The 22,375-nt window shown below is 31.3% G+C and overlaps 1 protein-coding gene across 2 annotated transcripts in view; it reads left to right on the top strand.

Moving 5' to 3' along the window:
• Positions 1–22,375, top strand: part of Elys (AT hook containing transcription factor 1 homolog) — a 195,608-nt gene that overhangs the window by 138,909 nt on the left and 34,324 nt on the right. For both annotated transcript variants that reach the window (XM_035351721.2, XM_035351713.2), the window contains exons 28-31: positions 3,575–3,637; positions 3,773–3,830; positions 9,923–10,411; positions 15,119–15,210. In XM_035351721.2, coding sequence (XP_035207612.1) covers positions 3,575–3,637; positions 3,773–3,830; positions 9,923–10,411; positions 15,119–15,210 — 702 coding nt within the window. The remainder of the gene's footprint in view (positions 1–3,574; positions 3,638–3,772; positions 3,831–9,922; positions 10,412–15,118; positions 15,211–22,375) is intronic.

Raw genomic sequence — 22,375 nt, 5'->3', positions numbered from 1 at the left:
ATTTCCCCAGCGGTGGATAGGTAGGGTTCTATCAAGGCATGGCTGCCACAATCTGCGGATCTGAAGCCCTTGGAGTTTTACTTGTGGGGTTATGTGAAGCAACGTGTGTACTGTGAACCTATCAACGACATTAATCATTTAAAACAGAAAAATCACAGCCGTTGTTCACTATGTTACACCGAATGTCCTTAACCATGTGTGAAAAGAACTTGAGTATCGTTTAGAAGTTTTAGGGCAACAAATGGAGCCCATATTGAACTGCACTGAATAGTATGAAACTTTACGAGGTTTTCTTTTGTTTTGTGAAAATGTCACATTTCTTTCTTGTTTTGTTGTTTTCTTGTGACTGATCAGAAGTGCACCTTGACTTAACTAATGCACTGTATGTATAATAAGGGGTATTATTTGGAACTGTTAAAGAATTAATTATGGAAACAATTTTTTTTTTTAAAATCAGTATTGCCTAATTATTGAATGATTTAATGAAAAAAGGCTAATGCAAGTTGATGATGCCTGTCTGTTTCATTGATATCAACAATTAATTATTAAATTATTGTCTTTAACTGAATTTTAACTTTTTGCAAAATATATTTACATTCTTTTATTTCCATAAATAAGTCTGATATATGTATGATTTTTGTCTGCACTCCTGCCATCCTAATTTATGAAATCCTCCCCCAAAGCAGTTACTGGTGAATTGTTTGCTTTTCCTTTTGATTACTCATTTTTTATAAAAGAAAAAGTTTTGTTAACCGCTAGTACTATACATATGGGAGTAGGTCTGAAAACATTATTATCCAATTCTCCAATGTGTATCAAGTATAACAGCAGGTCATCTGTTAGTGTAACATACCGGTCAATCAAAAAGCAAGATCAAAACAGCAGGAAAAACAGTTGTATGGGGATATCCTTCTTCTTGAGATGAAAATGCTTTGAATGGAAAAAAAGTCTTGTGTGATAAATGCTAAAGGGAACAAAATTAATTAAATGTAATGTTCAACATTCTACATATTTTTAAATATTAAAAATGTTCCAGCAAAGTCATCATATAAAATAATTTTTTTAGTATACTGATACAGTGTGGCTGATAAATACGTGATGTTAAAAGATTAAGTATGAATTTTTTTAGAAAAAAAAATTTGCAAGTATACAGTCAAAAGTCGTTAATTCGGACACCCATAATCCGGACCTCAAAGCTAAAAACTTTCTGCGCATGCGCCGCGTCGGCACATGCGCACAGGCGTTTTACGTGTGCGCGTAAGACCTTGACTACTGCGCATATGCGTGTGCGCAAGTGCAGAATACGTTTTCGCCTCCGTGTTTAATGTATAACGGACAGTGTAAGCTAAAATTATCTAATTATCTATTTCATTTAACGTTAATGATTGTGTTGTTCCTTAATCTTCGAATTGGATCCCGCTTATTATTTTTTGCAGACTGTAAGAGCAATTTTATAAAAGTAAACTTGAACTTTCGATTATGTCAAATAGAATTTCCGATGCTGGAACTTCCAAAGGATCTACAAAACGAAAGTATGTTTCGATGTCCAACAAACAAAAAATGGAATTGCTGCAAAAAATGGATAAAGACATGAAGAATGTGACAGAGAGGTTAGTGAAAACGAAAAAATTTCGATTGACAAGTTAGTCGGTATTCTTGGCACAGCAATTAACGGGACTTGAACAGCGGAACTTTGCAACTGAACAAGAAATTATGTCTTTTTATAGAATTAAAGAGAAAGTATTATCACATAAAATGAAGCAACTTAAACAACTTACATTGAGAGGAATATTTAATAAAGTAAACAAATAAATATTAAGCTTCTTTTTTTGTAAATTTTGATACCCTTTAGATCATAATTGTTCTTTATTTCCTAAAATATGGTTTCATATTTTTAATTTTAGAATTTGTGCATGCCATCTTACGAGATTTAAACTGATGATCTATAATCCGGAATCGCCGAAGTCCCGACGAGTCCGGATTAACGACTTTTGACTGTATAAGCATTTGATGTACTAAAACTTAAATTTAAGATTAAGTAAGCATCCTTAAATTGTACTTTAACGTAGTAGTCTCAAACTGGTGGCTTTTAGACCACATGTAGCCAATGAATATATTTTAATTATGTATTTGTTCCAAATAGTCTTGCAAGGATTTTAAGATGTTAGTTTTTTAAATCTAGGTTTATATTACGAGCATGACTAATACACCAGAAAAATAAATGAAGTTAATTCATTTACACTGCAATACAGATCTTATTCAAAGATTTGAAGATACAGATTGTATTTTTTATTGGTACTTGTCAAAAAATAAGTATGCTCAGTTATGAATTTTTGCACTAAGAATAATCACTTTGAGAATACATTTATAAGCAACCAGCTCTTTTTCAATACTGATGTAATAAGAAAAGAACCTGATTGACCGACAAGCATCTATAGTCTATAATGAAGATAATTCCGAGGCATTTCTTTCCAAGGATACAAATTTTTATCAGAATTGAAATGTCATCAAGTGTCTAGCCTACAGCTAGACACTTGATATAAAGGTAAAGAAAGATGTAAGAGGTAAAGAAGGCTATGATTATTACACACAAATATATATATTTTTTTATGCATTGAAGAAAAGTTTAATAAATAAGAGGAAAAAGACTAGTTTATTGTTATTTATTCTCAAGTTTTGTTCCACTTGGGAAGTTTTCTCTGAAAACTTAGAAAGTACTCATAATTTATTTTTTGTTTAAATTAAATTAAATTTTCCATTGATTAATTCAGTGTATTAGAAATATATGAAATAAATATCAATCTGAATATTTAGTTGTCAATATATTTTAATTACATTGCTAGCGAACGTACTTTTCAGATAACAAAGTTTAACTTCCAAATAGAATATAAGTATTAATTTGAATTTTTTCTTTGGATATTATTATTATTTAGCTGCAGTGGCTAGTGCGCCATGGAGCAGCCCTGCAGATCCAGGGTTCGATATCTGGGATGGGCAAGGTTGACTCAGCCCTTGAATGGATTGATAAAATGAGTATCAAGCGCCCGGGGGCCCACAGTATGCACCTCGTGCACACCGGAGCCCACGGTCAAGAAAACAGATATTGAGAGAGCATGGTTCACTAAGGGCGGTTACACCATTGCGTTTTAATTTTTTTTTAAATGTATGTTTTGATAAGTTTTTCATAAGAGAAATTTAAAATTTATTTAAAATATTTTTTATTTTGCTAACTGATCCATTATTTGTTTTTAGATTGGCCATGTGGCCCACTTGCAATCTTTGCAATCTGAGTTTAAGACCACTGCTTTAAGTATGTCAAGGGTAGTAAGATAGTGTGATGAAGACAGAATTATTTATAAAATATTCAAACCCAAACATTGTTAGAAATTAAATGATGAATTAAAACTATGTGATTTTCACATTCCTTGTAGAAATGTGATAAGTTTTAATAAGTTGTTAATTATTCTAATGCATTGTCTTAAAAAACAGAACCAATTCTTTGGTTTTGTTGCACATTAAGAACGTGTGAATGATATTTTGGAAAATTTTAAAGCTTTGCATTTTATTCTTTTAGATAAAGAATCTGATGATGAACTTTTGCTGGATACTTTAACAGAAAATCCACTTATAGCTGATTGTAAGCTTTTCTTAATTACTTTTTTAAATGTCACTTATGTAATGTATTTTTTTTTTACTTGTTTTTATTTTTTAAGACAACAATTTCTTTTCTTTTCCTTTTTTTTTTTTTTTTTTTTTTTTTTTTTTTTTGTAGCTGAAAATCTTTCCAGACAAATCAGATTCAATGTAACTGTAAAAGATCAGAGTTCTGTGTAAGTTAACATTTTTATTTGCTTGTTATTAAGTGCAGTTAGTTAAATAGATTTTGCATAATTATATTTGATTGATTGTATATTGATGAAGTGAATATTTGAATTAAATTTATGTTTGGTTTGTCAGAGGAAAAAAACATTGAAATTTTAAAATGCTCCAATTTATTTCTGAATTTTGCTTTTTGCATAATAGCAGCACAAATTCATTCAAAATTTTGTTTTTATATAGAAATACATAGTGTAAATATGGCAGTGGTCTATTATTAAATCACTGAACACTAATAATTAACCATTATTCATATCCCAGCAAACAGACTACTTGCATTAAAGATTTTGTGTTTTTTCTTATGTGTTACATGAATATGAGCCAGTCTTTTTTTGTATGCTATGCATGTCAAACGTCAAACATGCAGCTCTTGTTTGTTCCTTTTTCTGTGGTCTTTGCCTCAACTCACAAAGATAACAAGAAGTATAAGTTATAATACATTAATAAGAATTTAGAATTCCAATTTATAGTGAGGTGTATGTTTGAGTTTGTACAGTGCCAGTCTGTTTATAAATGGAGTTAATAGAAATTCAGCATGACTGAAGCAAAATTTCAGTGAAGTGAGTATCCCCAAAGTTTTTGAATACCTGCTCATGTGGTTTCCATGATTTCCATGTTCGGTAGTATGTATCAATGTAAATAATTTTTCTCACTTGTGAAAAAGGAATTCGTAATGAGATCCAAGTTAACAGACATTCATCAGAATATATCACCAGAAATGTCCTTTGGAATCATCAGGGATGTCCTGTGAAATGCCTCAAGACAATTTTAAAGATATATTAAAGCAAGTTGTTGGAAAAAAATGCAAGGTGTTGGGAAAGAAACTGTAGGTTTACTTTTACCACCAGCATTCCTTATGTTCTTCCCATTTTTTATACACCTTTAGTACAATACAAATTCCAAGATTCAGATTGGCCAGAACTTCAGCAATTCCAGGTTTAAAAAATTTCAGTATTTTAGATTGTGAGGTTAAAGCTAGCAAGATGACATGTAAACATGGCAGCATTGGGACTTATTGTTTAGGGCAGGTAGGAAAATGATAACTCCTCTCCTCGCAGGGCCAGAGCATATGTAACTAGTGCAGTCAGATCCCTGATGTCAGAACTTAAGGGCAACAAATATTTTATATTTTAGAGGAGTACCAAACAGCAAAAATTAGGGATGGCTGAATTTTTAGAATTTTGGAGAGTAATTTAGGGGAGGGGAAATTTTTAGAATTTTAGGAGGTAATGGGCAGCCCAATTTAGGATCCGCAAAGACTGCTGCGGGCAATGAAATGCGTAGCCTTAGCCCTGCCCTCCATGCACTGAAAGTGTGATCCTGGCGAATATCAATATAATGTCAGTCAATGCACTGTTATTGGCAACTGTGTGACTCGCTGCCCAGCAGATGTTTAAAAGTGATACACCGAAATCTCTGTCAGTCTGGAGGAAAACTGCTTTCCTAGACTTTATGGGGGGGATTTTTTAAAAATTTGTATATTTATTTTTTCAGCTAGTGGTCCGTAGGTCCAAATATTAATTCATTCTAAATATTAGGCATCCTGATTTCACACTTTGTACTGTATTAAGATTTTATCTATTTTTTAAATATATGATTAAATATGAAAATAGGTTTCCCCCTTTTTCTTTTCTTCCCCTCCCTTGCAGCCCATTCTGATTATTTAGCCCACATGAAGTACCGAGTTTGACATCCGTGCCATAGGCAGGTAACCTCCATACACACTGCTGTAACTCAAATAATCCAATCCATTCCACAGTATAAGTATAATTTGCAGTAACTTGTGAAACATATGTAATTTATTCTATTGGGAATGTTTTTATCACTAAAATTCAAAATGACTTCTACAATTTTTGTATTTTATTGTTGAATTTCCGTGTGATTGTCATTATGTCGGCTAAAATCATGCTTCTTTATGTTTCATTAAGTTTTTAATTGAAATTATAAATAATTATTTAATAAATTTTTATCATTGCTAGTTCATGTTATGTACTACATTAAAAGTAGAAGCTTCTAGGTTTATTTATAGAATTTTTTCCTTGAAAAATTGTCAGCTTTAAAAGAAAAAAATATTATGGATTTTCCATTAAACCATTTAGAAAGTGTATAAGTAACTTATTATGTGTGCTGTAAAAGAGCACATTAGATATATTTTTATTTTCAAAACCTACTTTTTTATACAGGATGTTTAAAAAACATTATTACAAACTTTATTTTCTTGAATATCAATTTTAGTATACATTTCCAGTTCTAAATAAGATAGAGCATTTACCAAGAATAGTTTTAGTACTGTGAATAGGAGAGTTCTGTAAACATAAAATTTTAATTTTTTTTTATAGAGTTCCCCATTGAACAAAAAATTCCATTAATAAAATATTGATTTAGCTTTGCAGTATCCAGAAATAATTGAAATAATAATATGGATTAGTTAATGTGTTTAGACTAAGTTATTGAGAAAGTCAGTTGTGACAGTTGAGCAAATACTGTTATGTGAGTTTATGAGATATGGGATGTAGTTTTTCAAAAAAGCTTTACAAATGTTCTGAAATATTAACTGAGCATTCAAAGTGCGCATCAAAATTTTACTTGTATTTAACTTTTTAGAAAATTGATTTGATCCTTATAAAAATTTGAAATAAAAGAGGCAAAAACCAAACAATTTATTAAAATCAGGCATCTAAATAGTTCAATTTTAGGAACAGGAAATGTTATGAGATGAGGGATAATTAGAATCTTTAATCAGTCAATTTTTATACTTTGATTATTCTAGTGTTAAAAGTATCTTGAAAACACATGAGTACCTGTTTGAGCAGCAGTGTGAATCTGATGTAGAACAATAAAATTCAAACAAAACAATGTCTCTTTATTAAAATAATAGATTGAGCTTCCATTAATCTGTGTCATAGATTATTATTGCAGTGTTCTTTTGAACAGTTCACTGATTGATACTTGAAGAAGATGGAAAACTGTGATATTTTGGAATGAAATTACAGTGTTGAATGCATTAAAACTAATTCCTAAGGCTTTAAGTGAAGTTAAAAGCAGAACTTAATACTAAGTTGATGAAAAAATATTATTATGAATACTGTAATATAAGAAGGTTCTATTAACAACTAAGTAGCAGTGTCAGATGTTATTGAAATTATTTTTACTGTCCAAGTAACTTGTTACGTAGGAAAAAAAATGAAATTTACTTTTTACATTTAACTCTTTTAAACTGACTACTTCTTGGTGCCGCAACAAAAACAAGAAGCACCCCCCCCAAAAAAAAAACTCAACTAAATAAGTAACTAAGTACTCTCATAATCCAGATCATAACACTTTTAAATCAAAGAAAATAGTCTCCCTGATGTTTTGGTAAAATAACGATTATTTGTTCAAACCAAAATGCAAAAAGGCATTTCCACAACAAAAATCATTAACACGCTATCTCTCACTGAAATGAAACTAAATCAGATCTCTAACCTGAAGACACATAAATTTCAATACAAATCTAGGCATAGCCATAAAACACTTAACATTCAAAATACCGCTCAGATCTCTTCAAAGCATCAGGGAAAGATATATCTCACATTTAAGAAGTCTACTCATCAAATCAAAATAAATTAAGTAAGCCGATCGTATAGTCACAACTCTTAAAACTGATTTTTGTACTACTGCAATATGGTTACTCAGGTTCGATTGAATAACCATGCTCTGTAAGGATCACATGGGTGACTTACAGTAGACCACAATTAAAATTCAAAAGAAACATACAATAATTAATTAAAAAAACACATTTATTAAATATTCCAAATATTATAATTTTAGATAGCTGATCAGACTATCCCTACAAAACATACTCTTACAATATACTCATTATTTCAATCTTGTAGTTAACGTTATTCAAATTATACTAAATCATATTGAAACACGTCACAGTTCTTAATCATTTTAAACAGGAACTCAAGAAATTTAAACTCATTTATAAAAGCTAATTTAGAATAAATCATATTTCTTTCAACTATGACACATCAGTATATTCATTCTCGGTCAATTGAAATTACATGAAACACACTTGCACATTAATTGAGCTAAAGTTTAAACAATACTAAATATTATGCATTAATTTTTAAATACAAACATTACAAATTCATTGTTCACAGTAAAATAATATAATTACTAAATACCTTATGCACAGTAAAATAAAACATAATAATTGTACACAACAAATAATACATAACAATTTTCCATAACAAACTGAAAGTAATAACTGAAGGAATTGCAGATGGTGAAAGAAAAGTATTCAGTGGAAGGTAGTGAATTTTATGTATTCAAAACAAACTTCATGCAGTGAATAAAAAAGGCACAACAGAATACTATAAGCAGGAAAGGCTGCTAAAAATAGCAGTGTACATTTGGATTCTGGATCTGCTATTTAATGTTTGAAGTCTAGTTTAATGATATTATATTTTTGTGTGCAGGTTGTTGTAGAGCTTAAGGGAATGTGAATATGACAAGTTTCAGCATTGGCAGAGCTAATGTCTGAAATAAATTCACTGTGTGCCTACATGTTCAGGCAGAAGGGGACTGTTTTATAAATGATAATTAAGAAAGATAGTTAATTAAACCTTTATTTTTATAAAAATGTATTGTATATTTTAAAGGAGCATAAATATTAAAGTCAAGCTGTAGATTATGTTTTAAATATACTGTATATTTTAAAGAGGCATAAATATTAAAAATGTAGGTTATTTTTTAGATGATGATTAAGAAAAAGAATTAATTAAACTTTTATAAAATTGTACTGTATATTTTAAAGGGGCATAAATATTAAAATCCAGCTGTAGGTTAGTGCTTCTTTTGTGCAAAAACTGCATTCTAAAAGACCTCTGTCTCACTCTTTGGTTCAAGTGCATAGCAGGTTTATATTTATATGCATAACCAATGCCAATATAAGGTTGAATTTTGCCTTTTACGAAAGTTCAAACTTACCAAATGCATATTTTCATGGTGCATTAATATAATTTATTTTTGGTGAGTATGAATAAAATAAAAAGTACACTGGATCAGAAATTTAATGTGGGACTATGACTTCATATTTTTTGTTTCCATGTATAAGAATTATGTAATTCATAAATTTTTAACAACAAACTATTGGATCTGAAAAGGGGTGATGAAAATAGCTTCACCTGAGAAATTATTACTCAACTGCAAATTTTCACTACTTGTTGAATCCACCTAAAATTCTTCGGAAAAATTCTGTCTTGGCAGATATTTGTATAATTTTACTTTTCAGATTAATATCATATACAGTTTGAATGAATATGAAGGTAAATGGAAAATATACAATGACTTATTATGATTAAAATTTTCAATAATAAAATATATATGCTTTAATCACATTTTGAATTGAAGATATTGTACAGTGGAGCTGATTGAAAATGAGCAATTTTGGCTACACCTCTCTCCCTCTTCCCTAATGGCCAGTAGCCGGGCTTTTATTTTTAATAGAATAAATAAATAAAGTGACAGTAATGTTTGTTATTTTTTATTACATTCAATGTGAACTTCAAATTTGCATTTGAAATCTCATTTTGTTTAAATCATATAAATGAAATATGTATCTTTGCATGAAGAAAAAATACATTTTATGGCAAGATTCAGATAAATACCACTTAGTAACTTTTCTTTCACCATCTTGGATTCTGAAAAGCACTATCTCTCTCAGATGCAAAAATTCACTTTGGATTTACTCAAAGTGTTTTGTGTAAATCACTGAACTTTTTAATAATAATTTTATTTATGGCAGTTGATTCACTTAAAAAAAGTCTTATCTGAAATCTTTACAATATTTTATAGCTCACTGTGTTTAAATATAAACATATTGTGATAATTTGTTTAATTATAAAATATGTATTCATTTTTGAATAAGAACATAAAAAACTTGATAAGTGCTATTTATCAGTCAATATTTTTAGAGCTGGTCCTCCTGATGAGTACTGGAAAATGTTTTTGCTGAATTATTAATTATAACCTCTAACTTTTTTCTCTGTTTATTTTAAAGCAAGGAAAGTACTATACCCCCAGAAATTGTTTCTGGTACAAGCAGTGAACAAGGCGAGCCATTGATGGAGAGCTCTATTTCCCAAGTTGAAAAATCCAAGAACTTAAGATCTAAATTAAATGTTCACATTTCCGAAGTAAATGAAGGTATTATGCAGAGAAAAGCGCTGACTGATTTAAAAAGACGGCATTTGAAACTAGCATCAGAAAATATTACTCCTGTTCCTCCATCTGAAAGTGTACTTTCTGAGAAAAGCATCAATTCAATAGAGTTCGTGGGAAGAAGTATAGAGGTTGCTTCCAGTGCATCAGATTCACTTAGTAATTTGCCTGAATGCTTCCATGAAGAACCAGTGTCGGAAGAAAAGATAGCAAAGGTTACTGTTACAGATGAGAAAATGGAATCTAAGCTCCCTGTTTCATGTGACATTGAAATGTCTAGTTCTATAATGGGACAAGAAGATTCTGTTTTCACAGCTCCACCAAGAAGGCAAGTATAATCTTTTGTACTATTGTAAAGTTATGTAGATATTTAAATATATAACTGACTATCAAATTTTGAATAGTACAAGATATGTTCATTCAGCTTTCAAGCTGTTTGTCTGCTAATTTAAATTTCACAACAAAAAGTATAAATTGAATTAATTTGTTCCAAACCTTCAGAATTTATCCAATGTAAAAATATTTAAAAACCTGTTTCAAAACATTATGTGGGTAGTTAACAATAAAGAAGGTATATTTAAGTAATTATCGTAAATTCCGGCGTACAACGTGCACTTTCAAAAAAAAAAAAAAAAAAAATCATAACTTATTGGTGCGCATTATACGCTGTACATAAAAACGATAGATTTGGAAATAATGAATGAGCATAAAAAATTAGATTTCTATATATAACTAAATGCTGTTTATTTAAAAAAAAATGACATGCCTTATGAACTTTAAAATTTTCATTGTGGGATAACAAAAAATTTATTATATTCATCTTCTGTTGTATCTTCACAATCAGTTACTCTGATCCATAAATAGATAATCATCTTCTATTTCATCTAGATTGTTAGATGTACTGCACTTTTTAAATGACTTTTGAATTATGTCGGGTTTAATTTCACTCAATGCTTTTATTATCGACTCGCACACTATTTTTAAACTGGCATGACACATTTGGTCTCTTTTTGTAAATGTTTTTTCACCTAACATCCACATGTTTCACTGTCATTTAAAATTTTCTTTGAATGGTTTGTTGATACACACATCTAAAGGCTGAACTAATGGCATTAATATGCCTGGAATAACTGCCATATCTGTATTATACTCTTTGAATAATTTCTTCGTGTTATCCATTGTGTGAGATATTAACACATCCCAGACTTAAAGACTTTCTGTATTCTTTAAGGCAAAAGGACTCTTTTGCCAAACACTTATCTATAGTTTCACATCTTTTGGTCCATCCACCCTTTCTCATGAATATGAATGAAAACACCATTTGGGAAATTGCATTTTGTCATCGTCTTTCTTTTAATTTTGAACTTTTGGTGAAGAGGGATATTTCATGATCTATTGTTTTCATGTGAACCTTTTTTGTTCCTCACATCACTTGTTTCATTTCCTATAATAGCATTCTCAAAATCCTACAGTAGCATTCTTTTAGACAATTGCATACAAGCTTGCATAGAAACTTGTTTTAACTTTGAAGAAAAAGTTGTTCAGTAATGTTTGTTCTTCCACCTTTTTTTAAATGCTACATTATGTGTGCCATAAAATATGTTGCACATTTTCTAATTAATGTTATATTATATATAATATAGAATACACAGCATAGAAAGGCATGAAGGGCTTTGCATGAATATGGATGATTTATAGCCAGAATGCGTTTTTTAATATTTATATTCTAATTAATGTTTTCATATTAAGTTTTTGAGTCATAGATGAGTATTCCGGAATAGTTATTTAGTGTATGTAATGAAAGTATATTTCTTATTGTTCACCCTTTCCTTTATTAGAGATAGTTCTCAGCTGCTTCTTGCTTTTGTTGTGGGCAGTTTTAGTTTGGCAATTTTTAAAAAATGGGCTAAAAACCTTTTTCTTTAAGGGAGATGAATTTGCAGAATGTGAAAATCAGTTTTTCATATTAGAAATAATATATAAAAATTAACAGTTTTAGTTAAATAATTATTTAACATTTTGATTTAAAATTGCATAAGCATATGTGTCAGCTAAACATTTGAGATGCAGATTGTTTAATATTAAAATATTTTTATTGTGAGTATTCATACAGTTTTTTATTTTTAAATTTGCTCTTCTAAATGAAATGTATTTTTTCCTGTATGTAGTCAATGTGATTTCGCTCGGTATAGATTAATTATGTTAATATTTAGTTTATTGTTAATTATGCTAATTTTGACGTTGAACTATTAATTATGTTAAGTAAGGTTTTAATGTAAACAGGTTACTCAACATTTTCTTCTGAATCAGTAGCAGAATCTGATTTGTGTAAGCAATCAATATCTTCATCTGAATATCAGAATCTGTTCCATATTAATAGTCTTTATTATGGGCTAACTTTATCTTGTACTTTTATGTAAAGAGGAGCAGAACTGAGTAAATATTTTTATGTTAATGTATGTTTTTAATTAATGAGCATATACTGTAAAGACCTTATTTTGTTCTAACCAATTATTTTTAGTTTAAGAAACTTTCCTTTTGAGTTGAAAACAGTATTTAAGCAGCACTTTTTGAGAGCTTGCGGTAAGAGAGTTAGTTCTGAATTTATGCCACATGGTTAGTTTAGTAAACTTGTAGTGAATAGTTGGTGCTAGTCACTTTCTTTAGATTATATTGATATTCTAGGCTCGGCTTTGCTGTGTGCAGCCGATTTAGGGGTTTAGATAGGAGAAGCCAGTAGTGTAGCTAATCTTTGCTTTGTTGTGATTGTACATCCTGTTTTCAAGTTACTTAGGCACAAGTGGTGGTTAAATTGCAAGCACCGAGTGAGTGCGCTTTTGTTCAGTTTAGTTAAAATAAAAAGGCTATTAAAACCTTCTTTTGCAGTCATCTCTTCTTTCAAGACCTAGCGAGAATTTGCTGCTTCGGCTTTGAGTAGGGTCTACCAATTTATGATTCCGAAACACACAAGAAAACTCTACAATAGTCATACTGTTTGCTCAGTAAGGAAGAATAATAAAAAATTTTGTTTTTAGTCCATTTTAGTTTTAATCTGCTTAGTTTTATGTTCTAAGATTGTACTCCAATTTTTACACATTTTTATGTGACTATATGAAAATGCTGTTCCAGTCATGGGGTTATTCCTTAAGTTGTTACAAAAATGCCTGACTGCTTGAATTACTGCTGAACAGATCTTTTAGACCTCTATCCTATACTTGTCTCACTCGCATCACGTTTTCATCGTTCACCTTGATTCTTAAAGGATGCTTACTTTTTCCTTCTCCTGATCCTTCACGCTTCCCATTTCATAGAACTTTTTTGCAGCAGTGGAATTTGTTTTCAAAATTTGAATACTGTTTCTAGGAAACTTTTTTTGGGAAATCATTTTCATGAATATTTATACAAATGCCAAACATTTGGCCACTAGTCATTACTCTTGATCTTGCTTCTCAATACTCAAGAATAATAGAATTAGAATATCATAGTGCAGTGCTTTCATCAGTATGCTCCTTATCCATGGATTGCTCAGAGTTACAAAGAGTACAGACTGAAGAGTTCTTAAGTTGACTTTTTAAAAGATGAGTATCAGATGATCATGCCCAGTCAAAAGACGAAATAAAGCTACTTCTACAGGATGAGGAAAATCTAGAATACACAGCATAGAAAGGCATGAAGGGCTTTGCATGAATATGGATGATTTATAGCCAGAATGCGTTTTTTTGCTGTGAACATATTGTTGAGTTTTTTCTGACACCAGCTGTTACGTTACGGGGTTCGTGCAGATTTGGAGTGAATAATGATAACACTACTTGATGAAATACCAAAACACACTTTATTTACCAATATTAATCCAAAATCACGTTCAGTTGTCGAAGAACTACTATAAACACGCTGACACAATCAGCGACGTAGCCTTCACACTATCAGGCTATAACGGAGGAGACAGCTTCACTGCAAAGCACCAAAAAACAGCTTTCGACTCTGCTCGGTCATTCTCGGAACTCCACGTGCTCTCAAGACTCTCCACACTACAACTCGCGGTGCACTCGACGACACACAGAGCACAGCTCACTATTCTTCGTTTCAATCGTTCCCGGAGCTCAACACACTTTTTCGACGATGCACTAAGAGACTCCTTCGGTGCACTTGACAACCAACTGGGCACGTGCTGCCCGGCTGTCAACTCAATCGTCTCCGTATGGACTAACTAGCTGAGACCGACTAACTCGCACTCTACGAGGCACGCATTGAGTGACTGCAGACCAGCAGGGTTGTGTTTGAGAACATTCTGGGCTAAACCGGTAAGAATGCGTTCCAGAAGGTTCTCCATCCATCCATGGCATATTGCTAATTTTGTCGCCAAATGGGTGATTTCTCGCCAAATGTGGCAACCCTGCCTTCATTACTATTTCATGACACCCCTAAAACTGCTTTAAGGGGAAGCCATCTTACTGTACCTGGTACATTTCATAACAATATGAAGCTTCTTTTGGTAGCTGGCTGTCATCTTGATTCGAGTGTAGTGTTGTCTACTTCAAGAGGGAAAGGGGTGGAATTTTTTTTAAAAATCATTCTTCATTATTTATTAAGTAGTATATCTTTTATGTTCTCAGAAAGCATACAGCACTCCCAAGATATTTATGCAAATCTACACCACCCAGCATGTTGTTCGTTGAGACTTCAAGTTTGTTGTTGGTAATTTTTAAATGAAGAAATGAGTAAATGTGGATAAGTTTGATGCATTTCTAAGAAACACTCCACGTATAGTTACATGTTATGTTTACACGATGGAAAAGCATTTATTTTAGAATCAAATTTGTTCCATATTTGTAGAATGAATATTAAGTAATTTACATAATTTTGAAAAGAAATTTCAATGTTTTTCTGTGTAATATTTGCAGTAGTGCAGTAACAGTAGTTTTATTGGCTAGATGTATTTAAAAAAAGATTCAGTTAATTACCTTTTAAAAAAGATATTTGAAAATAGTGCATTTTTATTTGTACAGTTACTAAGCTTGAAATCTCTAAATTTCAGGTCTTTTGTCATCAGTCCTCGTCGTCCATTAAGACAGAGTAATAGTATTTCACCACAGTGTGAGCAGGATACAGAAGAAAAAACTAAAACAGGTATGATACACAAGTGTTTATATATATATATGATGCATGAAACATATATGTAAGATGGATATATGTGTGCTATTCATTGTTTAAGAATGAAGTTTCTCTTTATTTGAAGAATATTATTATCCTGTTCTGTTAGGATATGTTTTCTATGCTGTGTAAGGCAATACTAGCTGCTTTCTGTGTTTCCTTTGCTGTAGAGGAGAGCACTGATCATTAAAAATAATTTTTAGCCGCAATAATTTAAAAGATTATGTGTGTAAATATGATAAAAAGCTCTTGTAAGTGAAGGCTTTTTATGGAAATCTGTGTTAAGATTATTTCATCATCTTGGAAAGCATTTTCAAATATGGCTTTAGCCCTTTTTACTGTGTATGATGATCACCATTTAAAATTTTTAAATACAATCTTATATGAAAAAGAACCATAGCTTTATAAAATACAGTATCTCAAACCAGTGCAGTACTATCTTCATACAGCATTCACAAGCAGGAGCACCTACAATCATGCTTTGGACTGGTGTAAATAACAGTACAGATATTGCATTTTTTTCTCCTTTTTCTTTGCTGTATTGTATTTAGCTAAAATGCTAGAATCCCATATATTCATTTTAGCCTAATACTGATTAAGTTTTTATTAGAGATTTTATGACAGGCAGAAAGAGTGATAATGTTTAGTATACTCTGCATTGGATTAATTATCTCTGATGGATTAATGATGTCTGCATTGGATTAATTATCTCTACAGTATGTAATGCAGCCTACAATATGTTATTGTTAATGTCTTATTTTGTATAAATTATGAAATAAACTATGCATGTCGCACATTTTGTATAAATTATGAAATAAACTATGCATGTCGCACAAATATGATATAAAATTAGATTTTGATGTTATCTGAAATAGCTGTAGCCACTTTTACAGTGAATTTCATTAAGTAATTAAATAAAGAAATAATTACAGAGGGTGTTTACACATTTTTAAAACAATTTTGGGGCCTTTTAATTAATGTTTAAAATACAAAGAGTATTTTTTTAAATGTTTGATCTGATACCTTTCTTCTGGACTATAAGTTTGAATTGTGATTTCCGTGACAGAAAGACTTTTCAAAGAATTTTGTAGGGTATTGATTTCCATTTATCTTCCACTACTTTCCAGAATCTATTAAGCATGGTAGTTTCATGCTTAGAAATGGCTCTTTTCATCACTTCACTTTGTGGGAATACATTGAAAAGATGTATATGCAATACATATATTAGTCTTCATTTTTACAAGGAATGGAATGATACTTTTCAAGTCTTCATTTTTACAAGGAATGGAATGATACTTTTCAAAGTGTGACTTGTTGCTTTGTCTTGATGAAGTTTCACTCTTTGAAAGTCACCTCGGTAAAGAAATGGAATTTCTTCTGTAAACATTAGGTATAAAACTTTCTTTTGATGACACATAGAGTTGATTTTAAGAATTCCCCCCCCCACTCTTTTTTTTAAATTTTCTATTATAAGATAACCTTGTGACAACCATAAATCCCTAACTGAAATATTTTTACATTGATAAAACAGGTTTATACATTTTTTTCTTTTCATTTTTGGTAATACATAGAACTTTTTTGGCCACAGTCATATTTAAGAGGTCCGTGGTTCAAGTCCCGGCGAGGGCATTACTCATTTTTCATTTCTCCTGCTTTCAAAAATAACTTAATGGCTCTACAGTGATGTGATGCTCGAACTAAAAAGGTGGAGGATGATGATTGTCCACCATCAGGATTTTGCAATTGGATCCCCTAATCCCCAGTCATCCTTTAAAAGAGGGAGTATATAAGGTATTTCTTTTGCCTTCTTAGCTTGCCTTCGTGGTGTAGTGGTCAGCACACTTGGCACATATTTGAGAGGTTTGAGGTTCAAGTCTTGGCGAGGGGATTGCTCATTTTTCATGTCTTCTGCTTCGAAATAACCTAATGTCTCTACAAGCTGTTTCCAAAAAATTTTTATTCCAAGACATTTGGTTTGTTCTTATTCTTTATCAAAATCAGTGGCGTAGCTAGGGTTCCAGCGACCGCGGACAATTCAAGAATTTGCACCCCTTTCTGTGTGCCAAGAATGGAAAACATTTCATTAAAAAATTCCGTAGCATCAGTTGGGTGCCACCTGGATGCTGCGCCTGGGAACAGATGTCCCACCTTGCCCCCCCCTAGCTACGCCACTGATCAAAATCGTTCTAAAAATGGGTAAATGTTCTCTGCAAATGTATGAATTTGTGCTTATATTTATTAAGATTTTATATTGAATACTTAATTTTAAAAAATACAAAATTGGATTTATCATAATCTTAGACTGAGGCTGGGTTGATAACAGTAAAAAGAAAAAAAGCAAATAAATCATGATTTTAAGATTAAGAGATGATGTAGATTCAAAGCAAGCAAGATTGTCGTTATCATCCAAGTCTGTCTCTCTAGTTAAATTATGTTTAAAAAAAGGGGGAAGGGAAAGCAAAAGATTTTTTTAAAAATTATTAATTTAATAGGGGAAGAAAAGTTGAATGTTTAACCATTATATTGATTGCTTCCTTTTTAAAGTGACCCCCAGATACACTTTGGTAATATTTAAAATAAATCTGATGAAGATTAGGAAACAGCATGGCAACCTTTAAAAAAAAAAAAAAAAGGGGGGAAAACCACAGTATGTGGGGGATAGCATTTATATTACTTGCAAATACCATAATTGGGCAATTGCTGTTGCTATAGAATTCAATATTTTCTCTTTTTTTACATATTGCTGCCACATAAATTTTCCTAAATATGAATTCAATGTTGAGCCATTCATCTTTGACTTCTGTTTATCATGTGGCTGCATCCCAGAATCATCCAATTTTCTATCCATTTACAAGATTTATTGAAGCTGCAGAGTTGTGTTTATGACCTTTTATTTGGCCTTTTCTAATTCCTTGCTCTGATGGGCATGCCAGCAATCTGAATATATTTTATTTCCTTCAAGTATGTGTTCTTTTATTAACACAATTAAAGTTTTGGTTCCTCTGCCCAGTATTTGCAATAGAAATATCCATTTGTTTTCCTGCAAATTGTTCCCAAATCCCATTGTTTAAGCAAAATCCTGCCGTCTTGTTTGAGTTTGTTTTGACGAGGCTTTTAGGTGCACCAATTTTAACTTTCTAGGATTTGATCAAAAACCAGCAACAAACTCCTACCAAATAGCAGTTCTAAACATTCGTTGTTTTCACTCATATTTAATTATCTTGTGCATTGTATGATAGAAACTAGTTTTGCAGTCTGACAGTTTATGAGCGCAAAGCAGTACGAAAATGAATCCTGGATCCTTAAAACCAGTTATCAGTATGAAGATAGCTTTTCTTCATCAGCTTTACACTGCATTTCCAAATTTATAAATATAAATGGAATTATTTGTTTCCCAATAAATAATGCCATTTAGTGCTCATTTTTGCACTTTCGCTTAGTATGCAAAATGTTATGCTCCTGGGAGGGGGAACACTGCTTTTTATTTTCAGTTGATAGTAACTTAAATAACATTTTAGAGGCAATAAAATAATGAAGTATATAAAGAATGGACAATGCAGTGAAGAAACTACTGCTTATTTTTCAACTGATGGAAAATTTAAAATTATAATTTTAGGTAGAAAATAATTAACAAAAAACCAATATCACACAGTCTAATGAGTGTGACAATCAAATATGCTGCAAATTATAACTATTACAAAAAACATAACATCGTAACACAACAGTCTGAAAATCAAATCTGTTACATGATAAAAATCTGAAGGTTTAATTTGCCGAGTTTGGCAACTGAAAGTTTACCAAATTTGGCAAGTGACCGCTATAAAAAGGAAGAACTTGGTAATGTTCTTGTAAAGAATTTCATTATGAGTTAATTAAGTCTTAAATCAGAAATGTTGTTCTCTCTCTCTTTTTTAAATTTTAAATTTCTTCAAATTTCAGTGGTAAAAATTTCACAAATGAAAAATTTGGGGCATATTTGAAGTTAGAACACTACCTCTAAAACCAGCATTACACTATTAAGTCAGTATATTTGGTTTGTTTAGATGTAAGATAATGATAATTACAAACAGTTTCTTGTCTTTTTCCAGTCCCACTGTCTACTTGATTAAGCATTTATTTAGTTATGAAAAATGCAATGAAACTCCGATTATATGGAATGCACTGATTATGAACACAGCCAATTTCAATAATTGTTTCTCGTTTCTGGAAGCCAAATACTTTTTTTCTGTAATGCAAAGGAAGAAATTATTTTGTTAATGATATTCTGTTTCAAAAAGGGGCTGAGATAAGGACAAAAAAATTGCACCTTATTCTGCAGGAAAAAGGGTGAAATTTATTCTTGAGAATAGGAGTGTCTTTTACAATATAAAGTAACTAACTAGTTGATAAAACTGTATTCATGCTTCATATTGTAAGAAAAAAGTCATTGAGTAGAACATACTAACATAGAGTCATAAGATATGTTCAGCTTGATAAGAAATAATACTTAACAGTAAGTGATGCTTCAGCTCATACAGTAAGTATTGTATGTTTCTAAATGTAAACTACTTCTTGTATAAGCTGAGAAGCAAGTTTTTTTACCGAAAAAATTGGTCACAATTGAAAACTCTTGTATGAGCCAAATTTAAAATTGCCTTATAAATCCAACTGTATTATCAAAAAATAATTTGTTGTCTAACTTAGCCAGATATATTAGATAAGTTGAAAGTGGGTGTCATGTCCTCATCCATTCAAAATATAGATAAAAAATAATCATCTGATTATTCAAAAAGTGCTGTATCAGCAGTGCTTCAGATGGAACTGAATTTATTGATAAAATGGAGCTATTCCTTCCATTATCCATTTTTAGAGTTGAATTATTTGTAAGGCTCTGTGAACTGTAAAAGCTGACCCCAAATTTCGGTGATAAAACTTTGCTAAAACTTCTTGACTTTTGCTTAGAAATACAGCCAAAAGTCTTTAATCCGGACGTCCATAATCCGGAATGATCTATAATCCGGACCTCAAAACAACAAACTTTCTATGCATGCCTAAACACATAACGCGTTTACACATGTGCATAATACGTTTATGCGTGCACATAATATGCTTACACATGCGTGTTTAATGTATAACGGACGGTATAAGCTAAGCTAAAATTATCTAATTATCTATTTCAGTTAATGTTGCAGATTGCGTTGTTCCTTAATCTTCTAACTGGATATGGCTTATTATTTTTTTGCAGACTGTTAGAGCAATTTTATAAAAGTAAGCTTGAACTTTCGATTATGTCAAAAAGAATTTCCGATTCTGGAGCTGCCAAAGGATCTACAAAACGAAAGCATGTTTTGATGTCCATCAAACAAAAAGTAGATAAAGGCATATCCTTTGTTTCTCTAACCATTCCGAAATCTGTTTATCAATTTCATGCTGCTCTGCGTGTGTGGGGGGAGGGGAGTCGCGGCGCGCAATGAACTGGAAGTTGATCTGTCAGCACTATCCTTATCTTCACAGGGCAGATGTTTTTATTTTATTCGGCTTATAATTCCTTACTAAATGTGATATTTCATCTTGATGTACTCCTTTGATATGATTTAAATCAAATTCTCATCATTATAAATATCACGAATACACATCAAATAGTTTTCTGGTTGCAATTTTCTAATTTCGACTATGCGTAATGTATGCTTTACGCATGCGTGCGTTAAAATGCACAATATGCGCGTTGAAATGCTATGCATGCACGTTTAATGTTTACGCATGCGCGTTTAGCACAAAAAACGAAGCAACCTAAAGAACTTATATTGAAAAAAATGTTTAATAAAGTAAACATATAAATATTAAGCTTTTTTTTGTAAATTTTTATACCCTTTAGATCATAATTGCTCTTTATTTCATAAATTATGGTTTCATATTTAATTTTATAATTTCTGCATGCCATCTTACTAGATTTAAACTGATGATCTGTAATCCAGAAAAACCGATAATCCAGAACTCGACGAGTGCAGATTAAAGACTTTTGACTGTATATTGTAATTGTTTTTCCATGCATTTCTATTATGACCCTACATATGGCCTACATATTTGCAAAATGACTTCACAGTTTGTGTGCGCATATCTTTTCAGTGCAAAGAACTTTCAGTGAAAGAAAGTTTTTTTAATTTATTGTTACATGGCCTTGCAAATATAACCAGTTCTCAGTGTGTTACCGGTGAGCATTAGATCTTTGTCTTTTGAGTTTAATTTACTAACCGAAAGATTGGAAAACAATAGATATAGTTATTTAATTAAAAATAACAATACATCTAATGGATATAAATTAATGTATATTTCATTTATAATGTGTCCAACTTATAATATATATAATTATTTGCTGCTTTTTTGTAATTAATAAAAAGTCAGGTGTTTCTAGTAGTATATGTTATGTATCTGGGACAGAGATGATTAGTTTTATTTTATGTTTACTTTGAAATTTTGTTTCTAACCAGTTATTGGTATACAGCAATATACCATGTTTACTCACATGATAGTCACCCGCGCATAATAGAGGCACCCCTGTTTTGAAGCAGAAAAAATCGTCAAAATATTTCCCCCAAATAAAGGTTGCAGTCGCGTATTTGACCTTCATCTAGAAAATAGAAAATTATCAGCTGTACTCTTCCCAGAACTAGTACTCATAATGGATTCATCTGTTCTGTCACTCCCATTGACCTTATGGTCAATGGTCACTGGTCACTCCATAGCAAGATAGCAAGATAAGCCTACTTTCCCTGAGAGGGTGGGAGAGCTCTCAGGGGGGTGCAAGTTGCTCTCGAGGGGTTGCAAAATGAGTTGCAAGCTTTAAAATGAGGCTCTTACCCCCCTCATTTTAAAGCTTGCAACTCATTTTTCTTTAAAGAAAGTATGCATATGCTATAAATGTACTGGGCTGCACATATCTAAAGTTATAGAAAAAGAATCTTTGCTGATATAGTGTTTTGCAGTGAATTTCGTAGTGGTGTGTTTTGGATGTTTTTTCTTCTGGATTACGGGAAAGTTTAGAAAGAATAATAGTTATACAGCAGGATTTAAACTGATTATATTTTTGAATATACCGAAGAGGATGAAAATCGTTTCAATGAAAGTGATTTATTACAAATTATGTATTATGTTGTTAGACATA

Source organism: Stegodyphus dumicola, chromosome 5 (genome assembly GCF_044657685.1).
Source record: "Stegodyphus dumicola isolate Sdum_Otavi_A_Nest chromosome 5, ASM4465768v1".
NCBI lineage: Eukaryota > Metazoa > Arthropoda > Arachnida > Araneae > Eresidae > Stegodyphus > Stegodyphus dumicola.
The sequence above is the reverse complement of the archived record's forward strand: the minus strand, read 5'-3'. Positions and strand labels throughout refer to the sequence as shown.